This window comes from Cynocephalus volans, chromosome 14 (assembly GCF_027409185.1).
Source record: "Cynocephalus volans isolate mCynVol1 chromosome 14, mCynVol1.pri, whole genome shotgun sequence".
Classification (NCBI taxonomy): Eukaryota; Metazoa; Chordata; class Mammalia; order Dermoptera; family Cynocephalidae; genus Cynocephalus; species Cynocephalus volans.
Genome location: NC_084473.1, coordinates 65,634,143 through 65,648,934, shown reverse-complemented (window position 1 = coordinate 65,648,934; position 14,792 = coordinate 65,634,143). Strand labels below are relative to the sequence as shown.

Genomic DNA, 14,792 nt, shown 5'->3' with positions numbered 1-14,792 from the left:
AGGTATAGGTCTAGTTTCATTTTTCTACAGATCGATTTTTAGTTTTCCCAGCACCATTTATTGAAGAGGCAGTCTTTTCCCCAATGCACATTCTTGTTGCCTTTGTCAAAGATCTGTTGGCTGCAAGTATTTGCAGTTTCTGGGTTCTCTATTCTGTTGCATTGGTCTGAGTGTCTGTTTTTATGCCAGTACCATGCTGTTTTGGTTACTTTAGATTTGTAGTATAGTTGAAGTCAGGTAGTGTTATGCCTACAGCTTTATTTTATTATTATTATTTTTGGCTCAGGAATGCTTTGTCTATTCGTGGTCTTTTGTTGTTCCATGTAAATGTTAGGATTGTTTTTTCTATTTCTGTGAAGAATGTCATTGGTATTTCGATGGGGATTGCTTTTTTTTTTAAAGATGACCAGGAAGGGGATCTCAACCCTTGGCTTGGTGTTGTCAACACCACACTCAGCCAGTGAGCCAACCGGCCATCCCTACATAGGATCCGAACCTGTGGCCTTGTTGTTATCAGCACCACACTCTCCCGAGTGAGCCATGGGATTGCATTGAAACTGTGGATTGCTTTGGATAGTATGGACATTTTCACAAAAATGAAATACCTAGGAACCAATTTAACAAAGGAGATGAAAAAACTCTACAACAAGAACTACAAATCACTGCTGAAAGAAATTAAAGAGGATACAAAAAGATGGAAAGACATTACATTTAAGTCTTTAATCTATTTTGAGTTGATTTTTTGTATAAGGTGAGAGATAGGGATCTAGCTTTATTCTTCTGCAGATGAATCTCCAGTTTTCCCAGCACCATTTATTGAAGAGACTGTCCTTTCCCCTAATGTATGTTCTTGGCTCCTTTGTCAAAAATCAGTTGGCTTAGGTACATGAATTATTTCTGAATTCTCTATTTAGTTGTATTGATCTATGTGTCTGTTTTGTGACAGTACCATACTGTTTTAATTATATAGCTTTGTAATATATGTTGAAGTCAGGGGGGTGATGTCACTGCTTTCTTCTTTTTGCTCAGAATTGCTTTGGCTATTCAGGGGTCTTTTGTTGTTCCATATAAATTTTTGAATTGTTTTATCTATTTCTGTGAAGTATGTCGTTGGTATTTTGATAGGTATTGCATTGAATCTGTAGATTGCTTTAGGCAGTATGGTCATTTTGACAGTATTGATTCTCCCAATCTATGGACATGGGAGATCTTTCTAGTTTTTGTGTATTCTTTAAGTTTTTTCATCAGTGTTTTATAGTTTTCCTAGTAGAGATCTTTCACCTCCTTGCTTAAATTTATTCCTAGGTATTTTAATTTTTTTATTACTATTATAAATGGGATTGCTTTCTTGGTTTTTGCTAGTTCATTCTTACTGTATAAAAATGCTACTGATTTTTGTATGTTGATTTTTTATCCTGCAACTTTACTGAATTTGTCTATTAGTCTGGGAGTCTTTTGGTAGGGTCTTAGGTTTCTCCGTATATAAAGTCATGTCATCTGCAAACAAGGGAAATTTGACTTCTTCCTTTCCAGTTTGGATGCCATTTATTTCTTTCTCTTGCCTAATTGCTCTGGCTAGGACTTCCAGTAGTATGCTGAATAAAAGTGGTGATAGTTGGCATCTTTGTCTTGATGTAGTGTATTATGTTTATTGATTTGTGTATGTGGAACCATCCTTGCATTTCTGGGATAAATCCCACTTGGTCATGGTGTATAATCTTTTTGATATGTTGTCGGATTCAATTTGGCAGTTTTTTTTGAGGATTTTGGAATCTATGTTCCTTAGGGGTATTGGCCTGTTGTTTTCTTTTTTCTTTCTTTGAGGTGGTGGGGGCAAGGGGGCTATGTTCTTGCCTGGTTTTGATATCAGGGTAATGCTGGTCTCACAGTATACATTTGGAAGAATTTTGTCCACTTCAATTTTTTGAAATAGTTTAAGAAGTATTGATATTATTTCTTCTTTAAATGTTTGGAAGAATTTAGCAGTAAAGCCATCTGGTCCTGGGCTTTTCTTTGTTGGGAGAATATTTGTTACTTATTCAATCTTGTTAATTCTTATTAGTCTATTCAAATTTTCTATTTCATCTTGGTTTAGTCTTGGTAAGTCCTATGTGTTCGGGAATTCATTGATTTCCGCATTTATTGGCATACGGTTGTTCATAATAGTCTCTAATGATCATTTACATTTTAGTGGTATCAGTCATAACATCTCTTTTTGCATTTCTGATTTTATTCATTTGGGTCTTTGCTATTTTTTCCTTGGTTAGTCAGGCTGATGGTTTGTCAATTTTGTTTATCTTTTCAACTTTTTATTTAATTGATCTTTGTATTGTATTTTTAGTCTCAATTTCATTTATTGCTGCTCTGATTTTTATTATTTCTTTCCTTCTACTTATTTTGGGTTTGGTTCATTTTTGCTCTTTTCTAGCTTCTTGAGGTGCATTGTTAGGTTGTTTATTAAAAATCTTTCTATGTTTTGATGTATGAATTTATTGCTATATACTTTCCTTTTAATATTGCCTTGGCTGTGTCCCATAGGTTTTGGTATGTTGTTTTTCTGTCTTCATTAGTTTCAAGAAATTTTTTGATTTCCTTCTTCTTTGACCCATTGGTCATTCAGGAGCATGTTGCTTAATTACTGTATTTGTGTAGTTTCAAAACTTCCTCTTGTTTTTGATTTCTAGTTTTACTCCATTATGGTCAGAAAAAATACTTGATATGATTTCGATTTTTTTTTAACTTGATGAGACTAGTTTTGTGGCCTAGCATATGGTCAATCCCTGAGAATGTTCCATACACTGATGAAAAGAATGTGTATTCTCAGCTGTTTGGCAAAATGTTCTGTAAATGTCATCTGTTCTATGGAGCCATTTAAATCTGATATTTCTTTGTTGATTTTCTGTTTCTATGATCTGTTCAATGCTGAGAGTGCAGTGTTAAATTCTCCAACTATTGTTGTGTTGGCTTCACTCTCTCCTTTTATTATTATCTGATAATATTTGCTTTAATATCTGGGGGTTATGGTGTTGGGTGCATATATATTTATAATTATTATATGCTCTTGCTGTATTGATCTCTTTATCATTATATAATGCCCTTCCTCATCTATTAGTACAGATTTTGATTTAAAGTCTGTTTTATTGATAGAAGCATAACTACTCCTCACTTTTGCTTTCCATTTTGTTTTGATGGTGTCATATTTTCTCATTTTCTCATGATTCTTGTTTCCCTGCATTGATATCTGTGCATCTGGTAGAACAGTCACCTCTTCGAATTGTGTAGAGTGGCCTGCATGGGGAAGGACTTTCACTTGCAATTGCATCCTTGGGTATTGATTAGGTAGAGTATAATAGTTTTGTTCTGTATGGGTGCAGAAGTGTAGACTGTGTAGATTCTTTAGCTGAAATCCACTTTTGCTATGTCTGTGCCTGCCTCAGCAGCTTATGTTTGGGGAGTTTGTGGTGGTGGTGGCATGGCTTTGCTGGGGGTGGGCTCACTGTATTGGTTCTCAGGCTGCGGATGTGCATGTGCTTACTGTGGGTCTTGGTAGCTGGCTCACTGGGAATGGAGTTGCTGGATTGGTTTTCAGGCTAGGGTTGTGAGCATATGGCATGTCAGGGATTCTGGGACTGGTTCACCCATGACAGGGTCACCATGCTGATTCTCTGACTGGGGTGGGCCTGTCAGGGATGCTTCAGCCAGGCTGTCTCTCATTCAAATGCATTTGTGTGTGATGACTCAAAGACTCAGGGGTGACTACACAGGGGCATGACAACTGGGCTGTTGCTCTGAGTTGGGGGTATGGGCATGCTTTGGCTTGGCTAGCTGGGTACACATCTGCCAGGACCTAGGCCATTTCACCACTTCTCAGGGCCAGGTGGGGGGTTGTGCTTCTCTCAGTGGTTCAGAAGCAGGTCTGCCAAGGGCAGGGCTGCTGAGCTGCTCCTCTAGTGGTGGACTAAGCTGCAGGGTAGGGTTGCAGAGAGGGAGCTGCCAGCTGCTTCTTGGGAAGTGGGCAAGGCTGAAAAGCAGGCCTTCTGAGAGGAGGCCCAGCCAACCACTTCTTGGGTAGTGCATGGGACAACTAGGTGGGCTGCAGAGAGGGTTTCCAGCCAGCTACTTCTCAGGCAGTGGGTGAGGCCACTAGGTGGGGTACAGTAAGATGAGACTGTTGAGGGTGAAACTGCCTGGCTGCTTCTCTGGGAAGGCATGGGTGTGCATTATTTCTGCTGGCCCAAGGGTGTGCTTGTCAGGGTGGGGACCTGTGATCTATTTTTCAGGGTTGGCCGTACAGACCTCAGGCCACTGGTAGTTGGGGAAGGGGGTTCTGCCCATATGATCTCTGACTGGGAATGTGGGGGGTGCATCAGTTCAGAAGATTGCCTTTCCAGACATGCAGGACTGAGGTCACAGCCACTCCTGGGTCCAGGCTTTAAACCACAGAGATTAGTGTGTTGCGGCCTTTTTTGTGAGTGTGTTGGGATGATGGTGGAGCCTTAGGGCTGGATAAGTGCTGTGACTAATGGCTCCAGGGCAGGGCGTGCTCCCCAGGATGGCTCTGATTTCAGGATGGTGTCTACTGCATTAGCATGGGTTACCAGGGTGGGGTAGGGCAGACATAGTATGTGCTCCTGATCTGGAGCAATCCGGTGTGTGTATTCTAGGTAGCTCCTACACTTGGCTCCTGGCTTACAAAGGTTGTAGAAGGAAGTTTAGGACACTGTGGTGAGGATGGGGGTTGGTGTGGGCCCTCTTTCTACCTTTTCCCTACAAAAGAAAGTCCCTCTTACCCTAATCATGGTGGTGGAGACTTGGCAGCTAAGGCCGTGTACCTCTTCCTCCTCTCTATGCTGCCACCCTGGGCTTTCACAGGAATCTTGCCAGTCTCCTGCTGTACTCCTGCACTCTGCCACAGATGAGGTCTGCCAAGATCTCAAGAGAGGGACACACCCCAAGATCCTCTAGTCAACCATCTTTCCCCGCCTCCTGGGACACTCTTGAACATGTGCAAAAGTGCCTGTGTCAGCACTGTTTGTATCAGCAAATAATGGCCCACACAGTAGAGTAGATACCTTAATATCTTGATAAATATTGATATCTTCATTTATTGAAATATTATTTCAAAAGTTTCAGTGCTTTACCAATTAAAGAATACTGGACTCAAAGTCAGAAGGCCTGGGGTATAGTCTTGTCTTTGCCAGTAACTATATAAGGACCTTGGGAAGTTCCTTAACCTGTTTGGGACTCAGTTTCCTTGTGAGAGGTTTGGATCAGACTGGAAACAGCTCTTTCAATCAGAATAACCCAGGGAACTTACAGAAGTGCACATGCCCGCACCCCTTCTCAGACCTACTACTTCTGAGTATACAAGGTGTAGGCACAGTCAGCACAAGGCCCTCCAAGTCAGTGATTTCGTCCTCTCAGGGGAGACTTGGGCAGCTTAGACATGAATTTGATTCATAACAACTTTTACAAACACAGATTCTCATTTCCCCTATTTACATTTTCACTATTGAGTTGTGAGTAGGTCTGACAATTTCCAAGCCTATCTTTTTGTCAAGGAGCATTCTGGAAGCAGAAGCCTCTTTCCTATTGCCCCCATCCCAGCAAGGCAAGAAGTTATACTTTCCCAGCAATTAACCAGAGAGGCCATATAATTCTTATAGTTGAGAGCATGGACTCTGAAATCCAGACTGGGCATATATTCCAACTTCTGCCCTTAGAAGTGTGTAACCCCAAAGAGTTACTTAACTTCTCTGTCCCTTGGTTTTCCTATCTGTAAAATGGAAAAGGACAGAAGGTAACTTAAAGGGTTGTTATGAGGATCAAATGCATCAATGTATGCAAAATGTTTAGAAAGTGCTGGAACATATTCAGTGCTCCATAAATGCTAGCTATTATCATTACTAGACCTATAGACACAGAAGAACTCCTGAGGTCAGGACGGGGACAAAGTAGAGGGTAGGGTATAATATTTCCATCAGCCCTAATGTCTATAGGCATTGCTGGCTTGCTTTTTTGAGACTCTGGAGCCAGATATGGGAGAAAATTTGCAGGTGTACTACAGAACTATGATCCTTTCTGCTGCTACTATCTCAGAAAGATTTAATAAAGCTGTACATTTTACATTTGTCACAGCTGAACAGCCAAGGTAAGGGAGTTACAGTGAACTAGGTAACCCCCCAAATGCCCAAATATTCAATTTTTAAGAGCACCATTTTCTTTTTAAAGCTGCTAGTTAGGAAGCTGTTTCAGCTGTAGAACAAGGATATTATTCATGTTATCTCTTTGCTTACTGTGGTGATTATAAATATTTTATAATTTTGCAATTTGCAGATATTTTTGTTGTTGTTGCTTTTGATATCCCACATTCTGAGTTCCTGACCCCACTCTGACACTAGCTATCCATTTAAAATAGTGGTGTTAAAAAAATTGCATGAATTCCCACCAATAGTATAGCCATAAGGAAAAACAGTATGGAGGTTACTCAAAAAACTAAAAACGGAACTGCCATATGATCCAGCAATCCCACTACTGGGTATATATCCAAAGGAAAGGAAATGAGTATATTGAAGAGATATTTGCATTCCCATGAATCGTTCATCAACAGATGAATGGATAACGAAAATGTAGTATATATGCACAATAGAATGCTATTCAGCCATACGAAAGAATCAAATCATGTCATTTGAGGCAACGTAGAAGAGCTTGAAGGACATTATGTGAAATGAAGTAAGCCAGGAACAGAAAGAGAAATACTGCATGTTCTCACTCATGTAGAAGCTAAGAAAGTTAATCACATAGAAGTAGAGATTAGAACCACAGTTATTAAAGGCTGGAAAGGGGAAGGGGTAGTGGGTTTAGCGAGAGGTTGGTTAATGAATACAAAAGTACAGCTAGATGGAAGGAATAATCTCCAGTGTTCTATAGTATTGTAGGGTGACTGTAATTAACAACATTTTATTGTACACTTTCAGTTAGCCACAAGAGAGGACTTTGAATGGTCCCAACACAAAGAAATGATAAACGTTTGAAGTAGCGGGGAAAAAAATGAGCAGGTGCCAAGGTTTCCAGGGAGAGGAGAGAGGAATGAACCTGTGGAGCACAGAGGAGTTTTAGGGCAGCAAAACTACTCTGCATGATATTGTGGTAGTGAAGACATAACATCATGCGTTTGGCAAAACCCACAGAACTGTACAACACAAAGAGAGAACCCTAATGTAAAACTGCTACCAACAATAGCTCAATACTGGTTCATAATTGTAACGAATGTTCCACACTAATAATGTCACATATTAATATTAAGAGAAACTTTGTGTGTGGGGTATGGGAACATCTGTACTTTCTTTTTTTTTTTTTTTTAATTTGAACATCTGTACTTTCTGCTCAGTTTCTCTGTAATCCTAAAACTGCTATAAAAAAGTCTTTAAAAAAACTACATAAATTAAGCCTTATTCTCTCTCTCTCTTTTCTAAAGTCTGAGAATTTCTTAGTGTTCCTCGAGGCAACTACAGACAAAGAACTCATAGTTTGCAAGGAGTTTTGGGCAAGGCTGAGTATAAAACTTTGGTCACCCCTGGTAATTGGGCTGAGTGCTTTCTGTGCCTTGTTCCTCATAAACTTTGGGAAATTAGCACCAAGTCTAAAGGGAAGAGGAAATTAAATCCTAAGGCTGCTCTTTCTCAAAGCAAGGATCCCCAGGCACTGTCCTCACCTCTAGACTCATGTCCATCCCTTAGCAGAAGAATTCAACAAGCAGGAAAGTTACAAAAAGACATTGAGTGGGGTCCCTACTCAGGAGAAGATATTGGGTATATGTCCTTATGTGTCTATGAAATATGTGTGTAGAGCAAGCATCTTGCAATATTTTTAAAGGGTGGAAATTGAAATCTCAAGTGCAGCATAGAGCAGATAAGCAGGGAATATTTACAGAGTGACCAAGTGACTAATGAACTTCATTGATATCAGGTATGTGGCTGGGTCTCAATCCTGATAAAGGAGTTTGCTGGGGTGTGTCAAAGATACGGACATGGTCTTTTCTAATGGGACCACTTGGAAAAGAGATTTCCACACCTCAAAGGTAATATAAAGGGTGGAAGCTACACCAGGCAGCTTTACCTGCTCCAGCACCTTATTTCCTTCAAGCAAAATGAAAACCTTTGTGAGTATTTGTTTATACTTCTTGATACTCATACGGTGGCTGTTTGCAGAGAAAGTTCATATTGGGCATGTCAGGGATTTTGGGGGTCTTCAATAACACTGTGCATGCGTCTGAGCTCATCTGATTGAGTTAATGATGTCTTTGGTGGAAACAGTGTTGAACATTAAGTCAGATATTTATTTGTTCATTGTCTATTTTTTGAGATGTTCACTATACAAATACAGAGAAAAATTCGGGAAATATCTAGAGAATTTTAAAGTGGAAGATATTTAATAATAATTACTTATTACAAGCCTTGTAGTTATTTTACTATCTAAAAGATAGGTGGTAATTAAAAAATAACATTGGTAATAAAATTTAATTTGTGTAATAATGGCAGCTATCATTTTCCAAATTCATACTAAGACTTAAACATTTCACATGAATAATCTTATCTTTTCATTGCAACAACCCTGTGAGCTGAGTAGTATTATCACCATTTTACAGATGAAGAGACTGAGGCACAGAGGAATGTGATTTTCCCAAGCCTGTAAATGTAGGATTTAGGTTGTAGTTGACCGATCTTAGGCCCTATTTATGGAAGCAATTATGGCAAAATTTAAGCAGCCAGAGTGTCTTCAGTAGTCATCTATTATGTCTAAATTTTCCCTTAAGGCAAAGAATTCCTTCCATGACCACCCCCACGCCACCATCTCATCCCAACCTCCAAGTTCTACACCACAGTGCCCCATCGACAGTGGACTATGTTCTGACCCAGAATGGAATCCCTTCTCCCAGTGTTGTTCCTTATTGTCATTCAGTTGCTAAGGGACAAAGTAACATGTTAAGTACCTCCCCATAAGGAATTAAAGGTTGCCAGCTTAAAGAGGTTCCTCTCCCAGGGGTCTCTTGATTTTCAAGAGGAGACCTAATTCTGAAACACAGACTTAGAGCCATGGTGTATTGATCACAGTGTTGGATGGGAGGTTCCTTGGGGACAGAGGACACTCTGTGAGCTCTTGTTAATCATACAATTAAAGTGGTTACTCCTTCACTTAGTTGTTCAAACCTCTATTTTAGACCCACTAAATAGAATATACAGGAACATCAGAGCTTACTAGAGCTGGCCTGGAGTAAGAGATGTACCCTTATACAAGTAGGCAGGTTGAATATCTGCATACAAGTCTTTGTTAGATGCTTCTCCAGTCTAGAAATGTTAGAGGTGGGGTAGAGGGGCAGGAGAAGAGTCCCACTGATAGTTCTTTAAAAGATCTGTCCTTCCCACAGACTCCCTCCATCAGTAGTTTTCAGTGATAGTGCAGTACACTGTGATGTTCAGAAGGGAGAGCACAAAACCGGGCTCAGCACGTTGCATAGAACTGCCTCAATGGGGCCGACCCCGTGGCGCACTCGGGAGAGTGTGGCGCTGGGAACGCAGGAGTGCTCCCGCCGCGGGTTGGGATCCTATATAGGGATGGCCGGTGTGCTCACTGGCTGAGCACGGTGCGGCCGGTCACAAAAAGACAAAAAAAAAAAAAAAAAAAAAAAAAAGAACTGCCTCAATGTCAGACTCACGACACGCTGGCCCCGCACTTGTCTGACAGTATCACTAAGGCATGGGTTGTAGGAGAATATGGAGGTTTTCCTTGATGTCAGCCTCAAAGTTATTTGTGCTCCCAAGTATCCTATTTTCATAGTTTCCCTTAGAAATCCATTGTGGCTTTACCATCCATGAATCCATTTAAAACCTATTTTACCTTCTTGGCCTTAAGGAATTAAAGATTTTTTGTTTTTGTTTTGTTTTGTTCTGTTTTTTACCAAAGTATGCACTTGACCACTAATCCAAAGCCAGTGTGAATCATACCAGGGTATTCCCATAACAAAATGGGTCTTTCTTCTTCACTGCTCACCTACTCCAAGTTTTTGCTGCTGCCTAAATGGTTACAGTGTTGGGAAGAGTTGGGTGGCAGAGGTGGAGCCTGTGTCTGACAAATAGCATGAACTCAACAAATGTCTGTTAAATGAGTGAATGTGCCTGTTTCACACTTTAGAAATGAACTGTTGCCAGTCCATGACCACTCATCAAGGTCTCCAGGTGTACATTTTCTGAGATACTTGTGCTTCTCTTGTCCAGTGATGACTCTTGTCCCCACTCTCAATGACCACCCTGTAGAGAATGGCTGTGACTGGTCTGTTTTTCAGGTGGCATTTCTGGTGGTGCTGACCATCTTTGGAATACAATCTCATGGATACGAAGTGAGTTGGTTCCTTATGGGCTTTATCTCTTAGAGATGTTGGGAGAGGAAAAGGAAGATACAAGATCATTTGAAGGACAGTAGAGAGTCCACACGCTCTAACTGGGATGAAATATGAAATAACCAAATGGAAACAAATGAGGTTATTTCTCTCCAACCACAAGACCCTCACGAATGTAACTCTCAGCTCTGAGATGCGGTCATTCTCATTTCTCCTGTGATGTCATTGCTTTCCCGTATATAATATAGTCAACTATGAGGAAAAGCTTTGCATTCTTATTTTAGCACGGGCCCTTGGACTAGGATCCCAGTGGAGAGGCTTTGGCCTTCAATGCCTCACTCATAGCAGGTAGAAGGCTTTATTCCACAGGAAGAGGTGCCTTTCAAATGCATATGATTTATGGAAAAATAATTATGTCTTTGCTGTCAACCTAGGTTTATAATATCATCAGCCCAAGCAACAAAGGTGGCAATGTTCAGGAGACAGTGACAATTGACAATGAGAAAAATACCGCCATCATCAACATCCATGCAGGATTATGCTCTTCTACCACCATTTTTGACTACAAACATGTAAGCAGCAAGGGAATTTTTATATTCTTCAAGACTGGCTTTATAAAGGGCAGCAGGACAGCTGTGTTTTATTATATGTTTGAATTCTAAGATCTATTTTTGTAATTCTTTAAGAATTTCCTCACTTCTGCTTTTCCCTTCCAATAATCAAGCAATGGATTAAAAACCAAGCAAAACTATTTCTAAGAAAAAAATACAACAAGAAACATATGCATGTACTTGGCCTTTCAGGTGGAAATTGGAGAAGTGATGCTATTGTCCCACTACAGACTCAAAAAGTACATTGAAAAGTGACTGAAGCTCAAAGCAATGCTTGGCACATAGGCTCTCAAAAAATATTTGTCGAACGAATACATGAGGGAATTAGGGCTTCTAATGCAAAACACCATGCAGAAAAATAACAATCACAAAGCACTGACAAAATGGAAGAAATCTGGAGCAAGGATACACATTTAATTATGTACATATGATAGACAATAAATCATACTTCTTCTGTAAGAAGGAAAGTATGTTAACTGAAAATGCTAAACTATTCCCAAATTTTAGTTACTCGTATTAACAATAAGTCTCAGGAAACTGCTCAGAAAACTTATTCTTTCACTCATTTATTCATTTGTTTTCCATTTGTTCTGCCAACATTAATTATGAACCTACTTTACTTAGATTCATAGCTATGCGTGGTGGATATAAGTAGGTTGTAGCTCATCTCACTGGATGCTTGAATGTGTTTTTCTCCTTCTTTTCTTCTAGAAACCTCCTCACACGCCTTCTTCCCATTGGTGTTGGGAGTTCCATGACATATTTGAAAGTACAGAGTCTTTGAAAGATAGGATTGAAAAGGAAGTAGTAGTACTGAAATTGTGTTTAAGTGGGTGTCTTGAAAATCCCAGAAGTGTCTTTAAAAAATAGAGCAGTGAGGATTTGGTTTAAACATCTTCCACTATCATCAGGCTTGGCTTCAGTCTATTTTTGAATTTTAGGAACTGGTAATTTGTGAGAATTAAAAAATAGGAACTAGAAGGGTTTCTGTTAGATACAACCTTATAGAATGTATAATTATTTGGAATTCTGTAGAGAAAATTTCCACTCTGGATGAAGATTCAATAGCCTTAGTTCCCTTCTGGCTCCAATGTCCTCACCCTCCTTTGCTCTTCCAATACCAACTTCTGCCAACCCACCCCTATGCAGCCAGCTTGGGTTTGAGGTGGAGAAAGGATGGAGAAAATTGGAGAAGAAGAGAAGATGGTAAAAGAGGAGAGAATAAATGAAACATGTATGAATGTGGAAGGGTGAGGGTGAGTGTATGCTTAAGAGAGTTTCTTAAGCTGTCCGACAGTGCTGTGCTACAGAACTTTCTGCAATGGTGGAAATGTTCTACTGCATTTTCCAATAGGAAAACCCTTAGCCAGTTGAGGCTGTTGAGCATTTGAGATGTGTGACAGAGGAAATACATTTAAATATGATCTAATTTGAATTTAAATTTCAATAACCACATATGGCTAGTAACTGTCAATTGGACAGCACAGTTCTAAAGAATATTGTATTCACTCCAAATTGGGGAAGAGGAAGGACAAAAGTCAATGGAAAGAGACAGAGCTGCTTCTTCTCAATCTTTCAAACCCCAAACTGCAAATCCTGGTTCCAAAACATGAAAAGTGCAGTACAAATCATGGGTTCACACAATTCCAAAGGTGTAGAAATGACAAATGAAAAAATAAAAATGCTATGTAAAAGAAGTCAAGTAGATAGAATTAATTGCGGCTTGAAAAGCAATCACATACACTTACTGTGCATGCTCAAGTCTTTCCTCCAGGGCTTGGACATCATCCGCACCAAGTTCAGAACCCAGGGAACCGGGGAGTGGCAGTAACTGTGCTCTTGCTGCCTCAGGGCTATATTGCATCCAGGGTGCTCTCCCGAAGAGCCTGCTTCATCCTGAAGATGGACCATAAAGCCATCCCTGCTCTGGACCAACTCAAACGGTTCATCTATGAGAGGCAGGTAATTCTAGGGTGCCCTTGAATATTCTCTATTCTTGAGCTGGGCAATACTGGAGCCTATGGAGAAATGAAGAGAGTTAGAGACAAAATCATAATATTATACCTTACCATGGATATGGTATTCAACTCACTTAAAGTGTTATCACTTTATTTTTTGAGAGGAGTACGTATTAGCTTGATTTCCACCATATTGCCCTAAATACAAGGACTTATAATAAATTCCAGTGTTTTTGTAGAAAAGACTAATCAGCCTCTCTTCTCAGAGCAGCGACCTAAGCCAATAGTGATTAGCAGAAAAATGAGTGAAGTTATAATATCCAATGATACAAAGATGCAAAGAAACAATACAGTACGGTGAGAATATACAAACACTGCACTGAGGCTAGAGACCTGGGGTTTGAGTTTCCCTCTGTAACTTCCCATGTATGCCACCTTTAGTAGAGGATTTACCTTTTCTGGGTTTCACTACCAACAGCAGTAGCATTACACTGGTAACAAAGAGGCTTTTCTGCAGACAGAGTGGTGAGAAAGAGATGATGTCTTGAGATTCCTGATCACCTTCTGTGTAATAATCTGAAAAAGAAAGACAGTCACAATTCAGAATAAGGTGCGTCAGACTATATCAATTTATTTTATGCTGCTCTTCTCTGTTATACTGAGCTAGGCTATGAACAGCATGTTCTCCAACAAATACACTTGGGTCAAGTACAACCCTCTGAAGTCTCTGCTCACAGAAGTGGACTGGTTCCTGTTGGGGTCACCCATTCAGCAACTCTGTGATCATATCCCCTTGTATAAGGGGGAAGTGGTTGAAGAAACAGGCGAGTACTAATAAATCATTCATTCATTAAATATTTTCTGAAAGCTACTAGTGCCAGACACTCTGCCAGGTGCTATGTGAAATACAAATAAATGGAAACATCATTCAATTCAGTTTACTTCGGGAATTAAATACCTACTATGTGCAGAAATTGTGCTAAATGTTAGGAATACAGAAATGAATAAAACTGCCTCCAAAGAACACATAGTCTAGTGGAGAAGTTGATGAGTAAAAGCCAAGCATGGAATAAAAAAGGATTTCAGGGTGCAAAGGAAAGACTATTGGATTCTCTTATTCTTTCATGTGTAAGAATTTCAAGTGGGAAAAAGTCATCTGGGCCCCTGTAATAGCATCTTTTGGAGATGATAAGGGGGTAATCACCAAGAAATGCTCTCAGAATCTAGATTAGAATTGGTCCAGGAAAAGGCAGGCAAAGTGCACTGACAGAAAGTGAATAAAATCCCTGATTCATCCAGGTAACATGTGGCACTGCAGTCATTACTGACATTTTTATATAAAGTCTCTAAATGTGGTAGAGTAGCTAGAGCAAGAGAGAGGCAGGGCCAACAAATGATCACAACCACAAGAAATCCCCTCAAAGTAGTGGAAGGCAGATAAAGAAGAAAAATTCAGCATTTATTACATTCCTACTGCCAAGAAAATATTTAAGTACTCATTAGTGGTCATAAGTAAGGGCACGTGGGTATGTCGTCCACACAGAATGTCATAGCATCAACTGGGATTGAGCCAACCAGCACTTCCAGGAATTGTCAGTCTTATTTAAGTTAATTTATTATTACTCTTTGCAATGCAAGTATAGCTAAAATCTTGGGCAACATGGAGTTACAAGCGTAACCTTGGTTTGTCACATTCCAATATATTTCTTAATGTTCTTTCTTTAAAAATTTTTCTCCTTTCCAGATGATGTCAGTGCTGGAGGATGTGTGAAGACTGGGCTCCTGGGCATCTTGGGAATTTCCATCTGTGCAGACATTCACATATAG

At 39.9% G+C, this 14,792-nt stretch overlaps 1 protein-coding gene across 1 annotated transcript in view; it reads left to right on the top strand.

The window, feature by feature from the left end:
- Nucleotides 1-14,792, top strand: part of GKN2 (gastrokine 2) — a 26,358-nt gene extending 11,566 nt beyond the window's left edge. Inside the window, exons 3-7 of the mRNA XM_063077781.1 lie at nucleotides 10,275-10,396; nucleotides 10,831-10,968; nucleotides 12,859-12,969; nucleotides 13,633-13,789; nucleotides 14,710-14,792. Of these exons, the coding sequence (XP_062933851.1) occupies nucleotides 10,275-10,396; nucleotides 10,831-10,968; nucleotides 12,859-12,969; nucleotides 13,633-13,789; nucleotides 14,710-14,792 (611 nt within the window). The remainder of the gene's footprint in view (nucleotides 1-10,274; nucleotides 10,397-10,830; nucleotides 10,969-12,858; nucleotides 12,970-13,632; nucleotides 13,790-14,709) is intronic.